The 17,403-nt window shown below is 39.9% G+C and overlaps 1 protein-coding gene across 1 annotated transcript in view; it reads left to right on the top strand.

Annotated features, from left to right (window-relative positions):
• PLPPR1 (phospholipid phosphatase related 1) overlaps nt 1-16,562 on the top strand; it is a 154,482-nt gene extending 137,920 nt beyond the window's left edge. Inside the window, exons 4-7 of the mRNA XM_033237957.1 lie at nt 904-1,154; nt 4,503-4,679; nt 9,408-9,539; nt 15,462-16,562. Coding sequence (XP_033093848.1) covers nt 904-1,154; nt 4,503-4,679; nt 9,408-9,539; nt 15,462-15,494 — 593 coding nt within the window. The 3' untranslated portion in view covers nt 15,495-16,562. The remainder of the gene's footprint in view (nt 1-903; nt 1,155-4,502; nt 4,680-9,407; nt 9,540-15,461) is intronic.
• The last annotated feature ends 841 nt before the right edge of the window (nt 16,563-17,403 follow it).

Raw genomic sequence — 17,403 nt, 5'->3', positions numbered from 1 at the left:
GGCGCGATCTCGCTCACTGCAAGCTGCGCTCCCCGGGTTCACGCCATTCTCCTACCTCAGCCTCCCGAGTAGCTGGGACTACAGGCGCCCGCCACCACGCCCAGCTAATTTTCTTGTAATTTTAGTAGAGACGGGGTTTCACCGTGTTAGCCAGGATGGTCTCGATCTCCTGACCTGGTGATCCGCCCGCCTCGGCCTCCCAAAGTGCTGGGATTACAGGCTTGAGCCACCGCGCCCGGCCAACAATATTTTTTTTATAACACTTTTCCTTTATTCTGATTTTCTGTTTCCAACATCAAATGAAACTCCAATTCAAAGTTTCTAGAATAATTTTTTAAAAGACAATTCCATAAGATCCTCCTTTACTGTCACCTGCCATGATGTTGTCACTGCTCCCAAGATGATTTGCATTTCCAGGTAGAATCAGGGAGAACGTATTCTTTATAGAATGAGAGAGAACTGATGTTGATTAATTACATAGACACCATAGCGGGTATTTTGCACATATATTATTCCATTTTCCCTAAACTACCCCCCTTCTCCATTTTGCAGCTAAGGTAACCAAGGTTCAAAGAAGATAAATTACTTATACTGTGAACCAGTCACCAGTGATGAGACCGGAACCCGGGTCTATATGACTCCAAAATTCAAATTCTTTTCGTTAGACTGTGCTTTTTCTAAACTACTGATACAAAACCATAAAATGCTAACCGTAGAATGTCTGCATCAATTTGGAAGAAATGGTGATTTGGGAAGCAGGTACCACTCCTGGAAAGATAATCCGCGGAGTACTTAGAATCATTTTGATAGGTCATCATGGACTCTCACCGCTGTTTTCTCTTAGGAGAAAAATGCCATCGATGGAATATGTTACCATTCCTAATGATTTTAATCTTCTTATAGGGGTGTTTGCATTTGGACTTTTTGCTACTGATATTTTTGTAAACGCCGGACAAGTGGTCACTGGGCACTTAACGCCATACTTCCTGACTGTGTGCAAGCCGAACTACACCAGTACAGACTGCCAAGCGCACCACCAGTTTATAAACAATGGGAACATTTGTACTGGGGACCTGGAAGTGATAGAAAAGGCTCGGAGATCCTTTCCCTCCAAACATGCTGCTCTGAGCATTTACTCCGCCTTATATGCCACGGTGAGTGTGCAAGTCTTGTCTCTCCTAAGTCCAGTTTTTGATAGGATGTGTGTCTCCCTGTCCTGTCTACATTCTTTCATTGTCACCTATAGTGACTCTTAAAGTTACATGTGGCATATTTCTCTATATTATGCCATTGATATACTAGCCCGCCCTCCCCCCCAACACACACACACACACTTCTACCCCACTTTCAATCTCCTGATCTGCCAGAGGATATTAGTTCTGGAATGTTTTGATAATCACCTAATTACATCCTCCCATTTACAGATGTGAAAGCTGGGGCCCATAATATAGCTAAGATCATACAACCAGAGCAGAGACCCAGACTCCTGGTACTGTGTCTGAGATTTTCTTACCTCCCACGACAGTACTCTTTGTCAACGTTTTGGTTGGTTTTAGAACAGCACACCTTCTCACACTTGCCTAGAAATTTGCAAGCATGGGTCTCATATGAATGGCTGCCCCAACAATATACAGACCCAGGATAAATACACAGCTTTCCTTTGCTCTGACACTCTTCTCCATGACTTTGCTAGGAGACAGGGATGATCCTAGAAGAACCTCAACACCCCAAAGTATGTTTCTCATTGTCTCCCAGATCGCACAGCCATTGACTGCCCCACTGGGGTATAACTTTCTCTTTTTTTTTCTTTTTGTTTTAGTAACAGAAAAACCAAAGTATGTCCCACATCTGAAAGAACAATGGTGTCTCTCTTATTTTCTAACTTTTTAACTGCATTCATTTTGGAAATAACCTCATTTCACTCTTGTCTGGCTTATGCATTCTTAGGACCAAGAATATAGACATGCAAGGATCAGCTCAAAGGCTCCACAGGCTGATATGATATTGCTGGTGGACATCAGGTGCATTTACCAGTGGCAGAGCAACTGTTGGCCAAAAACACCCCCTTTCCTTACTTCAACTTATTCTATATTCAGAATATGACTAGTCTGGTGATTCTCAGTGGAAAGTGGGGGAAGGGAAAAGACAGAGGGAAGACTCCTTTCAAACTGTCCATTCTTTTCAAACTTTCTGAGTGTGCCTTCAACCCACCCCCCAGGGAGATGCTACCCTCCCTGTCACAGAGTGTAATTGCAGAAGGCAGGTTCTGCCTCTGGGGGAAGCGAACAGGTCTGTGCCATCACCCCTAGGGTGGAGAAAAGGCAAAAACTCATATGAGTTTCTTATACCCCAAATGATTCTTTAATTTGTCACATAAAAACTGCATGTTCTGAATCTAATCATTAATACACAGTCATTCTTTGTGACTACGGGTCTGGTCTATTTATTTAAAACAACCAGGAGCAGATAGTACCTTTGTGTCCCATTTACGGGATCACATCGATAGGGTTTGTCAACCACCAACTACCAAATATAAGTCTTTCTACTTATTTTTTTTGGCTCTACTCTTTAATGAATATGTGACAAAAATGACCTCAGCTGTCCCCATATTAAAGAAACATAGATGCAAATAACACAGAAGCCTCAATTTACAAAACAGATTATAGCTTGGTTAAATGTCTTTGCTTTACCAAAAACAAAACAAAGCCAAAAAACCTCAATGCAGGTATTTTTTTTTAAACAAAGCCCTCTGAGGTATTCAACATATTTTCTAATTTTCAGAATGTTGATTTGTCCTAATTATCTAGAACCTAAACAATGTATTCTTGTGCCTTTTCCTGTATTTTTTATTAGGCTCAAGTCATTGCTGTGTGAAATTAATTTTTATAGTGCCATTATAAATTATTCTGTTACTTACAATAAACTACCGTCTCAACAAATGAGACATGAAGTTCTTTGGGCACGAAAGAAGTAAATATCATCAGCTCACACAGAATAAATGCTGCTATAGCATGTTCTCAAGGATTCAGATGTTATCCAATTCAAATCATGCCTCACAGGCTATAGTCAGATAAACCCTGATATGAGATTCCAGTTGCATAAATCTTCTGAGCCTCTATTACATGACAAGTGCTTTCAGAAATTACTCAACAAGGATTTCCTAAGTACTAGTTAATACCATGAAGAACATCAACTAACCATAGACTCCTGCTTTTAATAGTTTGTAATCTTATAGGAAAGATTTATGACAGGTATAATTGGAAAACATAATAGCATAAACAACTAAATATATACAGTATAGATTTTAAGTAACATTTACCACAGAGTCTGAAAATAGTATAATAGGCTGTAATTTATGTAACTTTGATGTAACCAGTTTTATAGGGAATCTGTTACATAGAAGAGATTCCTATCTTCTCGTATTCTTACCAGTGTTGAGGCATCATTCTAGGATATTAAGAATTTATATTGTAATACTGTAAAATGCATCTATTTTAACTTATATGTGCTTAGGCCATATAAACATACTATATAGACTCTAAGTATCAGCATCTTATTTTTTAGAATTGCTAAGCTCACATAACACGTTTGTTAAGAAATGATAGACCAATGGTGCCCTCTAGTGGTGTTTTGTAACCACTACCAAAGGTTAGCTAAAAGTGTTTACTTATTTGAAAAAGGCTTCCTAACTCTAGACCACCAGGGACACATTTGCTACCTGAGTCTATAAAACGTCAGGGTCTTACCCAGCTCCTCACAACAAACTAGTAACAGCTGCCTATATCTTTACTCAGTTCAGGTCTTCTCGACCTGAATCTTGTGGGACACACAGAAAAGTTTAATATTTTAAGAAACTGGAATAAATGAATAAAGCTGATCACAGCTGTCCTAAGGAATGTAGGAGTCAATTTACTAGCACAGCTGAGATCTATTTATGTGATGCAGTTGTTGGGAGGTTCTAATTCAGCCTATCAACTAACTCATCAGTCAACACTTTGGTATTAATTGCCTGAAGGTATGACGAAGCAACTAGGAACTTTTGGGGACATAAAAAATAAAATGTACCGTCACTTACAGTCACTCACCTACCCGGTCTTCTCCACCAAAAGCTTCATTCCCATAGAAGGTTTATTTGGTATCTCAGACTCTCATATGGATTTCTTATACCCCAAATGATATTTAAATTTGTCACATAAAATCTGTATGTTCTGAATCTAATCATTAATGCGTTCTTTGTGCCACTAATAACTTCTGTTCACATGTCCACTAGGTTACAAAAGACTGATTAATATACATCTGTTCATTGTTCTTGCTGCACTGATTTCCTACCTAAATATTTTACTAAATAGCTTAGTGGAGTTGTTCAAGGAATACTAGTTAGCGTGGTTGCTTTGACACGAGCCCCTGCTTGTGTGTGCTGGTGTATGTACCTGCTTGCTTGCATGTGTACGCACAGTACAAGGAGGCTGCTTGGTCACTCTCTGGCCTCTGTCCTATTCCAGATGTATATTACAAGCACAATCAAGACGAAGAGCAGTCGACTGGCCAAGCCAGTGCTGTGCCTCGGAACTCTCTGCACAGCTTTCCTGACAGGCCTCAACCGAGTCTCTGAGTATCGGAACCACTGCTCGGACGTGATTGCTGGCTTCATCCTGGGCACTGCAGTGGCCCTGTTTCTGGTAGGTTGACTTCCCCTCTTTTTACCTTTTCCCCTCCTCTTCTGCTCTCTGAAAAACTGAGTCAGGTTTCCCAGACTTCACCATCTGTGTTCCTTTTGTCCCAACCTTGTGAATTACAATTATTCTCCAAGTATTATGCATGATTTTGCTACAAAAATGATTTCAAAACACCCTTTTCTTTCAGAAACAGGACTGGCCATATTCCTTCTGGGTGGTAGGGAGAGAATTGCCCCTAGAAGGACAGCTGGCTCTACCTCTTTCAACACTGGGCTTGGGACTGGAGCCAAGCAGACTAATGATAAATTGGCATACCTTCAAACCAATCTTCTTTAAGAATTTGTTCTCAGCATATTGGGGGCAAAAGCTAAGTGTTGCTTGAGGGAAGAATAGAGAATGAAGAGCACTGGTAGAAGCAAGCAGCCTCTTCTCCAGCATCCCAAGAAACTCAGCTCTAGCTCCAAAGTTGCATCTCCTACTCAGAAATTTTAAAAATCCTGCAGATTATCACACCCACCCTTTTTCGTGGGACTCTGTTGGAACATGCCTCTTGGGAATCTTATTTCCTTCTCAACCACCTATCTTCCTGGAGAAGAATTTTGGTTAATACATTTTTCTTGTATCTCTGATGTTTTGGTTCCCCCAAAGAGATGGAGGTCTGGCCACCTGCTCACCTAGGAAATCTCTTAAATTCAGTTGGATTTGATAAAAAGAGGTTAATTTGTCTTCTTTTTGTCTTGGCTTTCACAGTTTTATTGAAGTATAATAGGTATACAATAAATGACACATCAAGTGTACAATTTGATCAATTTTGGCATACAACTTTCTCTCCCACCCTTCCTTTTCCCTTATTCCCAGGCAACTGGTGATCTTCTGTCATTCTATATTAGTTTGCCTTTTCTACAATTTCATATTAATTGAATCATAATGTCTTTTTTCTGGTATCTTTCACCTAGCATAATTATTTTGAGATTCATCTATGTTGTAGAATGTATCAATAGTTCCTTTTTATTGCTGTGTAGTATTCACAGCATGGTCACACCTCAGAGATGCAGATTTTTATTATCTTCAAGGACTTAAAACAGGCCCAGAAAAAATTTACGATGAATCATCAGACCTGGAGACTCCCATATTGTGCGTGAAATGCATTCCCTAACAATGTTCAGGAAGTCTCCCCAAGGAGAAAGAAGCCATCACAGTCTTGAAGGATCTCCCTCCTCCTATTCTGCCTTCTCTGGTCCAAGATCCATTAGGATTAGCATCACACATAGATCAACTTCAGTCATATGACTTAACACTTCCTTTTCCTAGCCCCTCTTCCTTCCCTTCCCAGTATGCAAAATACACACATGCCTCTCCCAGCCGCTCTTTCCGACTTGTAAAAAATCTGCTACGGCCCGGCGCGGTGGCTCAAGCCTGTAATCCCCGCACTTTGGGAGGCCGAGACGGGCGGATCACGAGGTCAGGAGATCGAGACCATCCTGGCTAACACGGTGAAACCCCGTCTCTACTAAAAATACAAAAAACTAGCCGGGCGAGGTGGCGGCGCCTGTAATCCCAGCTACTCGGGAGGCTGAGGCAGGAGAATGGCGTAAACCCGGGAGGCGGAGCTTACAGTGAGCTGAGATCTGGCCACTGCACTCCAGCCTGGGTGACAGAGCGAGACTCCGTCTCAAAAAAAAAAAAAAAAAAAAAAAAAAAAAATCTGCTAAAATACAGACAATGCTCATATTCAGAACACTGATTGGGAAGCTTCTTTCTAATTCAAAATGACAGGCATATCTCGGAGATATTGCGGGTTTGGTTCCAGACCACAGCAACAATGAATATCACAATAAAGATAGGCACAAAATTTTTTGGTTTTCCAGTGCATATAAAATATTTACATTTTTCTGTAGTCTATTAGGTGTGCAATAGCATTATGTCTTTAAAAAAAAAATGTATTTACCTTAATTTAAAAGCACTTTATATCTTTAAAAAAGTGTTGACACAGACACAAAGTGAGCACATGCTATTGAAAAACTGGTGCCAATAGACTTGCTGGACACAGTGTTGTCAAAAAGCTTCAATTTTTAAAAAACAATATCTGCAACATGCAATAAGGTGAGGTGAAATACAACAAGAACGTGCCAGTATTTTGAATGGATCCAGGCATTCTTTCTATAGTGAAAGATGAAAAACTAAAATGCAAATACTCTGGATGAAGTTGCAGGAAAAGTAGTGCTGAAGTAATCATGAAATGTTGATATCTCATTAGGAACTTTCCTGAGGAATGCCTTTTAAAAACAATATTTTATGGATACATAGAAGTTACACACTTTTCGGGAGTATGTGTGATGTTTTGATATAAGCATACAATGTATAATGATCAAATCTGGGTAACTGGGATATCTATCACCTCAAATACTGTTACTTTGTGTTAGGAACATTCCAAATCTATTCTTCCATTTATTTTGAAATATACAGTAAGTTATTGTTAATTATTGTCACTCTACTGTTACAGTGAGCAGATATCATTTTTTCCATCTGACTATATTTTTGTACTGATTAACCAACTCCTCTTCCCCCTACCCCCTACTACCGTTCCTGAGGAATTTTTTTTTTCACATGGAAAGAAAACAGATGACTTGAAGGGAAGAGAAGGGTTTCAAAGGGAGATCAATGGTGTATAAATAAAGACTTTGGCTCAAGACAAGACAATCAATGTTGCTGTCCATCAGTTCTGAAGCCAGCCATGCCCAGTTAGAGAAGAGGAGCCATTCTGACTGTCCCAAACAATTTGTAGGGTCTTTGTGGGATGATATTGGGGTTTGCTGAAGCCCCATACACAAATTCTGCTTCAACATTAAACTTGTTTTCTCTCCATAACATGTAGCCCTGTTTCTCAACTACTTGGTCTGCTAGTGCTTTCAAGGGACTTCCCAATTGATGTCAAAATTTGTTTTCCCACAAATGGCCTTTATGTAAGACCCAGATCTGTGGTTGAATTGCTCTGGCATGAGGGAGACCACCCTGTCGGCACATGCATGTGAACACACCTCACGGACATACACAAAGCTGGGAAATGGGAGGGGAAGGATGTCCTGGAGGAGCCTGGAGTCATTCCACAGCAAAGACTTGGAGAGGAGACAGAAAAAGAGAGAAGAGCAAACACTGAGAATGGCAGGATATCTTACTGTAAATGTTCAATAGTGCTTTATGTTTGTGTTTCCCATGAGGTGGAATGTGGGAGGAAGGGAAAGGAAGTTAGTAGCTGAACAAGTACTACATGCTGTCTGCTTTATAGACATCTAATCAAGTGCCCCCAGGGCAACTCTAACAATATTCCTATCCTCATTTTATAGATGAGGAAAATGAGGCTCAAAGATAAGTAACTTGCCCAATAGCCACCCAACCAATAACCAGCAGAGGGACCTGGGTGCCCCCACTCCCATGGAAAGTTTCTCCCAGGGAAAGTTTCTACACGTTCCCCTCCTCCCATTTTCTGATGAGCTGAGTTAAAGCACAGTGCAGGGGCCAGCGCCGTGGCTCACGCCTGTAATCCCAGCACTTTGGGAGGCCAAGGTGGGTGGATCACGAGGTCAGGAGATTGAGACCATCCTGGCTAACGCGGTGAAACCCTGTCTCTACTAAAAATACAAGAAGTTAGCCGTGTATGGTAGCGGGCACCTGTAGTCCCAGCTACTCGGGAGGCTGAGGCAGGAGAATGGCGTGAACCCTGGAGGCGCAGCTTGCAGTGAGCCGAGATCGCACCACTGCACTCCAGCTTGGGCGACAGAGCGAGACGCCATCTCAAAAAAGAAAAAATAAAAAAAGCCGAGTGTAAGCGTGAGATGGAGATGAGCCAGGTAGAGAGGATGCATGCCAATGTGCTACAGGGTTTGAAGAGTAGTAGGAAAGATTCGAAGATGCTGGATGAAGAAGCAAAGCAAGTATGGAAAGAGGCAGGGAAAAGGAGGGTTTTTTTTGGGGGGGGGGGTCAAAAAAAAAAAAAGCAGGGAAGATGGTAGAAACAGTCAGTTATGAAAAGACCTCAGCAGGAAACAGAAAAGTGGACAGTGACTTACAGGGAAAGTTTTTAAATGGAAGCAATGAAAGAAAACTCAGGAGTTATCTAATCTCAAGCAAATAGTCATAATTTGAGGATGACGATCTAAGGTAAGAGTTAAAGACCAGCTAACATGGACTGAATACTTGCTATGCGTTTGGCACTTTTTAAGGGGCAAAATAGTATAGGGGTATGATTTAGGGGCTCTGGAGTTTCAATCTCTGTGTGACCTTGGGCAAGTTATCTAACTTCCCTGTGTCCCCCTATCTAGACTGGAGATAATAGTATCTCCCTTATGAAATTGTTGGGTGGGTTAAGTGAAATTGGATAAAATCCTGAGCATCGTGCCAGACGCATAGTGGCCCTCAATAAATTTTAGCTCGTATTATGAGGTGATTTGCATTCACTGTGTCTTTAATAATTACAAATCTGTGAAGTGGGTATTACTATTCTTATTTTACAGGTGAGAAAACAGGTCCAATGGGGTGGGGAGCGATTGTTACTGGTCATCTGGTGATTAAACAGATGCTTCCACAGTACTTCCCATAGTCCCTTTCCCCTCTCTCAAAGGAAAAAGGTCACTCTGGTGATGATGCTCAAGGGGAAAGGCTTGCCACCCTCACGGATGCCAGGCATTGATGGCTGCAGTCTGACCCCATTCCTTTTTCCCCCTCATCCTGCAGGGAATGTGTGTGGTTCATAACTTTAAAGGAACGCAAGGATCTCCTTCCAAACCCAAGCCTGAGGATCCCCGTGGAGTACCCCTAATGGCTTTCCCAAGGATAGAAAGCCCTCTGGAAACCTTAAGTGCACAGGTATGGTAAAGCAGTTTTAGCAAACCAAACCCACAGGCTGAACACTTTGGGAGGTCAGTATCAATCCATGAATACCACTAATTTACCCAGCATCAATGAGAATCTGATTCATTTATTGTAAAGGCGCTCACAAAAGACAGTCTTCACTTTTTCCCCTCAGTTATTCCTATATTTATTCTGGGGGTTGGCAATCATGAATCTTCAGAGAGCTCTTAGTAATGTCTAACTTAAACCTTAGCTGTTTCAGGATACTTTGACTGACAACATAATATCACATTTATGAAATTTGGACTAATATGGAAAAACCAATTTGACTTAATAACTAGGACAGTATTTGGAAAGAAAAAGCTTCTGTACAGGGAGTGATGTAAGCTGGAGGCACATTTTAGAAGGCTACTAAATGTCCCTTTGGACCTGTTTTTGTGACAAAAATTCAATGCAACAGCACCTCCTGATCTATTACTCTACAACAGAACCTTGCATCATGCCAGGGATACAAAAAAATAATTGAATACAGTCCCTGCCCTCAAATAACTCACAAATGAGGGGCAGCCATGGTGGCTCACACCTATAATCTCAGTACTTTTAGATGCCAAGGTGGGAGGATTGCTTGAAGCCAAGAGTTGGAGACCAACCTGGTCAATGTAACAAGTCCCCATACCTGCTAAATAAATAAATGAATAAATAAATCACAGATGATCAGGAAAGGTGGCTCTAAATAGGTAGTCGTAATATGACATGCTGAATCAGAGGTGCACAAAGTGCTCTCTGACTACAAATGAAGGGGAAAAAATCTACTGTCTGAGAAGACAGGGAAGGCCAGGACTTGCCAACTGAAAGGAGCCTGGACAGATGATATGAAGCACTTAATTTTGCCGGCACAATTGCTAGGTGCTTTACAAATACATTATTACTTGAACAACCACCCTATTGAATAGATACTGTAATTCCTATTTCACAGGTAAAGATAAGAATCAGGAAGACAGGCTGAGCGTGGTGGCTCATGCTTGTAATCCCAGCACATTGCGAGGTCAAGGCAGGTGGATTGCTTGAGCCCAGGAGTTTGAGACCAGACTGGGCAACATGGCAAAACTCCGTCTCTACTAAAAAAAATACAAAAATTAGCCTGACATGGTAGCGCATGCCTGTAGTCCCAGCTACTCCAGAGGCTGAGGTGGGAGGAGTGTTTGAGCCTGGGAGATTAAGACTACAGCATGCTGTGATCGTGCCACTGCACTCTAGCCTGGGTGACAGAGTGAGACCATGTCTCAACAACAACAAAAAAAAACACTGAAGACAGTGATATTAGGTACTTGCCCAAGGCCGTATAGGTAGCAAGTGAGAAAGCTGGATGAGCAGGAGTTCTTTAAGCAGATAGGGGACAACTAATAATGTGGTTTCATTAGCATGTCATCTTTTTCAGGTAGCTGAGCCCAGCTAAAGTGTTCATTTTTTGTAATAGTCTGTTTTGAAATCTTGTTTGTATTTGGCATTTTCCTACTCAGGCATTTTTATAGAAGATGTAAGAGAAAAGCAAATCACTTCCCTTTTGTTCCCTTTGGAATTATTATGTACTTCATATCAGTGCAATATAAAATAATATTTTCACTATTTAAAGATTATTAACTATCACATCTCTCTAAGACAAACTACCCCTATGTTCTTTTTCCGCTCCCCCCCCCGGGGACGGAGTCTCACTCTGTCACCCAGGCTGGAGTGCAGTGGCATGATCTCGGCTCACTGCAGCCTCTGCCTCAGGGGTTCAAGCGATTCTCTCGCCTCAGCCTCCCAAGTAGATGGGACTACAGGCATGTGCCACCAAGCCCAGCTATTTTTTTGTATTATTAGTAGAGACAGTTTTTCACCATGTTGGCCAGGCTGGTCTCAATACCCTACGCCTTTTTACCTTTAATTAAATCTAATATTATTAATGAACGAGGTTGGGCGGGGGGAGTTGGAAAAAGAAAGCTACCTCCGTATCTCCATTTTGGGAAAAATATTTAAGGTTCTCCATTAATATAGTACCAAGTATTGTTGTTTTGTTTGTTTTCCCTTAATTTGTATTAAGGCTAACATTTTAACTTGGTCTAGAAATAAAATGTTAACAAAACTATTTCTGGTTTATAAACAGCCTGTTGCTACAGGTTAAATATCAAATTAGCTAAATAGCTACACCTTGTAACGAAATAGTGAAATAGAATCTAATTTTTCTTCCCTAATTACAATCCTGTGTTTAGTGAAGTCAGAGAGGGTCTCTATTTTGGGGGTAAAATGAAAACAAGTGAATTTTAAAAAGAAACAAAATATTTGCTGAGTTCCATAGACATACCAGTCTCTGTGTCCTTGTAAATGCTATCCCCCAAATATCCTGGGGGATATAAGAACACCCCTTTTGCACACCTCATCATTCCGCCCAGCACTGCTCAAGCATGATCTCTGTCTAATGCCTTCCCCAGCCTTCTTTCTCTCTTAATTCTCAGGGCCATTGATGGTTGATCAGGTCTAGAGGTGTCCAGACTCTGTTTTGGAGGATTCTACTTAAATTGAAAAATGAAGTGCTAAACAGGGTTTCAAAAAATGCTATTCAAAAGATAGATAAAAGATTCTCAAAATAGATATGAATTCATTGTTTACAGGTAGTAGTTGAACTTCTCTCAAACCTGTCAATAGATCTTTGTGATTACGGATGTCACTTCATATGGATACAATTTGAGGCCTTGCCTGAATACCAGGCTCGGGCCAAAGGACCCTCCAGGCCCCTCTCCTGTGACTGTCACTCATAATTAAAGCCAAGTGTTCCTTCATGTCTGCTTCCTTCAAAGACTTGGGACGTTTTGAGGATCAGGACCCTATAAACCATGTCTTATTCACTGTATATCCTGGCATCCACTAGATGTGAAATAAATGTTGATGAATGAATACAAACTTGTCCCAAAACCTAAACTAGACACTTTAGCCAAAACCAAGAACCTCAAATTTGACCATAATCACTATTTGAACATCCACGGAAAGTAGAGATTCATGAGAAACGATGAGAAGGACTTCTGCAGGCTAGCCAGAATGAAGCCACAGAAAGCTAAAGAGAAGTATTGCCTCTCACATTATGCTATCCATACCAATTGTGAAAAATTCAAATCACCAAGCATCTGCTTTTAGTATTAAATGTTTCCACATGGATAGTTAGATAGACCCTTTATTTGTTGGTCAAGAAAAGAGAACTAGCATTTATTGAGAGTCGTCTCATTTAATATTCATGATACTGCATTGGTTTTGTTATATCCTATTTTACAGATGAAAGTAAGGGACTAGGTTTAAGTAATACGCCCAAGGTCACCCAGTTAAAATTAAACTAAGACCCATCCAATTCTAAAGGCCCTGCTACTTCTCCTACACCACACAGCCTGAGATTTCATTCAATGAAAATTCTTTTTTGAAATCCACAACTGCTAGCATTGAATATGAAAACATGCTACAGGGGGCTGGTATATTGAACCTGAGCTACAGTTTTTCCAAAATTAATATCCCCTGTGGGCAAGAACTTCCCTTGCAACTCCAACAGCCATGGTTTCTGTTAGAAATAGCATCTTTGTAATTTTTGGAACAGAATCATCTTCGCAGCATGTGGATCTTTTAAGATCAGAGATTAGAACCTCTCTTCAGAGCACACATTCATACACATGACATCCATCCCACTATTCAAAATCCCCTAAGGAGAAGACTGAATGGGGAGGGCACCAGTCACCTTTGTTTCCCTTTCTCCCAAGACATTCTTTCCCCTTTGCCACATGTAGCCCTCAGAGCCACAGTGCTCTGGTCCTCTCTAAAACATTACCTCAGATTCGAATATCTGCCTTCCATGATTCCCCTTAGTATAGTTGATTGAGATGGTGCATTTCCTAAAATCTTTCCCAAATACCGTAGAGAAACCAAAAAGTAAACAATTCAAAACTAGTCAAGTTTTTCAAAGCATTATTTTATGATTCTACGAAGTTGTTGGGATCCCAAAGGAACCAATTCTTTTTTTTTTTTTTTTTTGAGACGGAGTTTTTTTTTTTTTTTTTTTTTTTTTTTTTTTTTTTTGAGACAGAGTCTCGCTCTGCCGCCCAGGCTGGAGTGCAGTGGCCAGATCTCAGCTCACTGCAAGCTCCGCCTCCCGGGTTTACGCCATTCTCCTGCCTCAGCCTCCCGAGTAGCTGGGACTACAGGCGCCCGCCACCTCGCCTGGCTAGTTTTTGTATTTTTAGTAGAGACGGGGTTTCACCGTGTTAGCCAGGATGGTCTCGATCTCCTGACCTCGTGATCCGCCCGTCTCGGCCTCCCAAAGTGCTGGGATTACAGGCTTGAGCCACCGCGCCCGGCCTGGAACCAATTCTTAATTATCCATGTTCTACACCCCCCTGCTCACAATGTACATGAGCAATCAGCTGAGTGTTGTTCAGTTGCATTCTTGTCAACATTTTCTAGTAACAAAAAGTAAATTAGAAATGAAGCAACTGTGTTAACTCACTCTGGATGTGGTATAGAGTCTCCCGATGTCTTCCACATGGGGAAAAAAAAATATATATAAACTATATATTAAATATAGATACATATATACACTAAGATATATACATATGTAAGTATGTGTGTATGTATATATACATACGTATCATTTAATTTGGGGCATATTAGTTAAACCTGGTGCCTTACTTTCTTCATCTATGTATGTATACTTATATATGTATACATATATAGTTAAAAGATACTTATACATATTTAATATATATTTTATATTTACAAATTTATTAAATTTATATTGTTAATATATATTATTTATTAACATATAATTCTATATTTAATTTTAACTTAATTTTTTAATGCATAATTATATGTTATCACTATATTATGTATTAAATTTATATATTATATATATTTTTTATATATGTTTTAGACACAAAAAAAGAATTCTATCTGTACTGACTGCAGATACGTGGACCCTCACCCCAGGATATTCTGATTCAGCAGGTGTGGAGTTTTAAAACAAAAAAAATGAAGGAGGTACTCCTAGAGAATTCTGATGGTCCCTTGATTCAGAACTGGTGATATTATAGACTTCGTATTATCAATAGAAAAAAAAAAAAGAAAAGACTTGGAGGGAGAGTTAAATAAATCTGCCTCAAGTCACCTACCTAGTTATCTCAGGATTTGAATGGCTTTTCACCATTTACTCTTACATGGAATCATATAAATGATCAAAGTGTTGACCCAAAAAAATTCAAATAGAAAGCATATTGTAGAAGTAAAAGAATAAAAGGTAAAGTTATTTTTGCCTTAGGAAAGAAATGCACCAAAACCTCAGTTTTCACCAAGATTTCAGACAAAACTACCTTGAAAAATACAAAATACTCAGTTTCTAAACATGTGTATCTGAGCTCTAAAGAATATAATGTAAACCCCCAGTGTCCTAACAACAGAAATCAGGGGTCAGGCATGGTGGCTCACGCCTGTAATCCCAGCACTTTGGGAGGCCGAGGCGGGTGGATCACCGAAGGTCAGGAGTTCAAGACCAGCCTGTCCAACATGGTGAAACCCCATCTCTACTAAAAATACAAAAATTAGCCAGGCATGGTGGCGGGCGCCTGTAATCTCAGCTACTCGGGAGACTGAGGCAACAGAATCACTTGAACCCAGGAGGCAGAGGTTGCAGTGAGCCGAGATCACGCCATAGCACTCTGGCTTGGGCAAAAATTGTGAAACTCCATCTCAAAAAAAAAAAAAAAAAAGAGGTAAGGGACATTGAGTGGCCTTGGAGCAGCATATTACAAGAGAGAACAGCCTGTGCACCCTTGAGGAGACAAAACAAGGGAATATGTAGGGACAAGTGAGTGTGCACGTGTCAGGCAACCCTATCTCAGATTTTATCTGCTTGTGTTTTCTCCACAGAATCACTCCGCGTCCATGACCGAAGTTACCTGAGATGACTGATGTGTCACAAGCTGTTTTTAAAAATCACCTTCCAATTCTATACTTCAAAACACACAGTTGCTCAATGTCAAACTGTGATGACAAATATCATGTTTATCTAGTTAGAAGCTAATGTTTTGTACATTTTTTGTATGAGGAAGTGATGTAGCTTGCCCTTTTTTTTTTTTTCTTGGTCAGCTTTAATATATTTATGCCAGAATTTTAAAACCAACAAAATTTTCTTGTTCAAGCGTGCATTGAAGAACCACATTTATTCAATGGTTGACGTTGTTTTGTGATATTTGTACACAAATTTTCTTTTCAGTTTTATAAACACAGAAATATAACAACTCATTTTAAACTTTTATTACCACAGTTGCTGCCTCCTCCAGAATTTTTGAATTTTAATAAAAGGCAAACTTTTGAGCTACAGGAAGGACAATGTTGGTTAATAATAAATCTCAAAGTCAATTGCAGGAATAAGATTGTCTTCAAAAAGAATGTTGCACTCTGATCTCTTAACAAATTGTTCCATTCAAAGTTTAAAGTAATATATTAACAAAATCACCAAGTTACACAATTATCAGAGAATTCTGAATTTGGAGGGTATTGGGGTTATATGATTCTTTCTTAGATAATGGCCTCTACTAAAGAACTCAAGATTCTTCTGGAATGTCTTTTGGCAGGCAGGTGTCACTGCCACCTTTTCTCCAAAAAAGCAGCCAACATCAGCCTCCCCTGTCAACTCAACAGTTTTCTATATCATATTATATGGACTTTATATGAAAATGAATATTTTACAGTTTGCACAGTATTATTTTACAGAAAAGGATTCAGAGAACCTACACCATAGGGCCCCAGAACAACAGTTTCACTTTGTGGCTTTTAATTATTCTAGAATTTTAACTGCATCTCATTTTTCTAGCATGGTGATAACTAATCTGTAACTCCTTTGATTGAAGGAGCTCTTTTGTCTGTACCTATCAGAATGTTTTCTTGACACTTCCATATTGGCTCTTCTTAGCTTTTTTTGTACATATTTTTTTTTCTAAAGAGAAGAAAAAGTTATCACAAAATGTATTCTGGCTCCTGTCTTTTGTCTTAAGCCTTATCCACAGGACAAAGGTATTTGAAGAGTCATGATGAAGTGAACTCAAGTGTTTACACTGTTCAGTTCCACGTCTGCTGAAATAAATTCTAATAGGGGCATGACTGAGGGATAATTTCACAGGTGTGTGTGAGAATATGTGAGCGTTTAGGCAAATAAAATGCTCTAAATTATTAAGATACTCAGAAATATTCTGGATCCCTAGCATGCTCCCTCTACCTTCAGCCTACCCATAGATACTTCTGAGTTGTCAATAAAAAGTTAGACAGTAGTTTTTAAGAACAAAAGTTACCTCTGCTAAAATTTTTCATAATCCCAATCTCCTTCTGGCCTAAGCTTACCGACGCACATACAATGTCACACACATCTTCTGGGTGATATTTGACTACAGTTGGGAGAGGGGCAAGGAACCAAAGAACTTTCACAAACATAATCTCTCTGTTCCCAAAACACTGAGCCCAGTGCGGCTGTGACAAATCCAAAGGAGTACTATATATGTCAGTAGTAATATTAAAACCCAGGTCTGTCCGACTCCAAGTTTCATTCTTTCCACTACATCAAGATATGCCTTTGAACCAAATCCACATCTTTTCATGGGTTTTCAGTGTAATATACCTACTTATCTGGTTTAAGGGATACTACTGGAAGAAAAGGAAACAGTGAGAAGGAATAATTTGTAAGCTCTGAGCTCTCCAATCCTGTATAAGCTACGTACATGTAATGTCACACAATTTCAGAATGATTTTTCTTTTTCTAAACATATTTTAGGATTTTTAAAAAAGAAACAATGAGGGATTCATTTTATTTTATTGT

This window comes from Trachypithecus francoisi, unplaced genomic scaffold (assembly GCF_009764315.1).
Source record: "Trachypithecus francoisi isolate TF-2019V2 unplaced genomic scaffold, Tfra_2.0 Lachesis_group16, whole genome shotgun sequence".
Lineage (NCBI taxonomy): Eukaryota > Metazoa > Chordata > Mammalia > Primates > Cercopithecidae > Trachypithecus > Trachypithecus francoisi.
The sequence above is the reverse complement of the archived record's forward strand: the minus strand, read 5'-3'. Positions and strand labels throughout refer to the sequence as shown.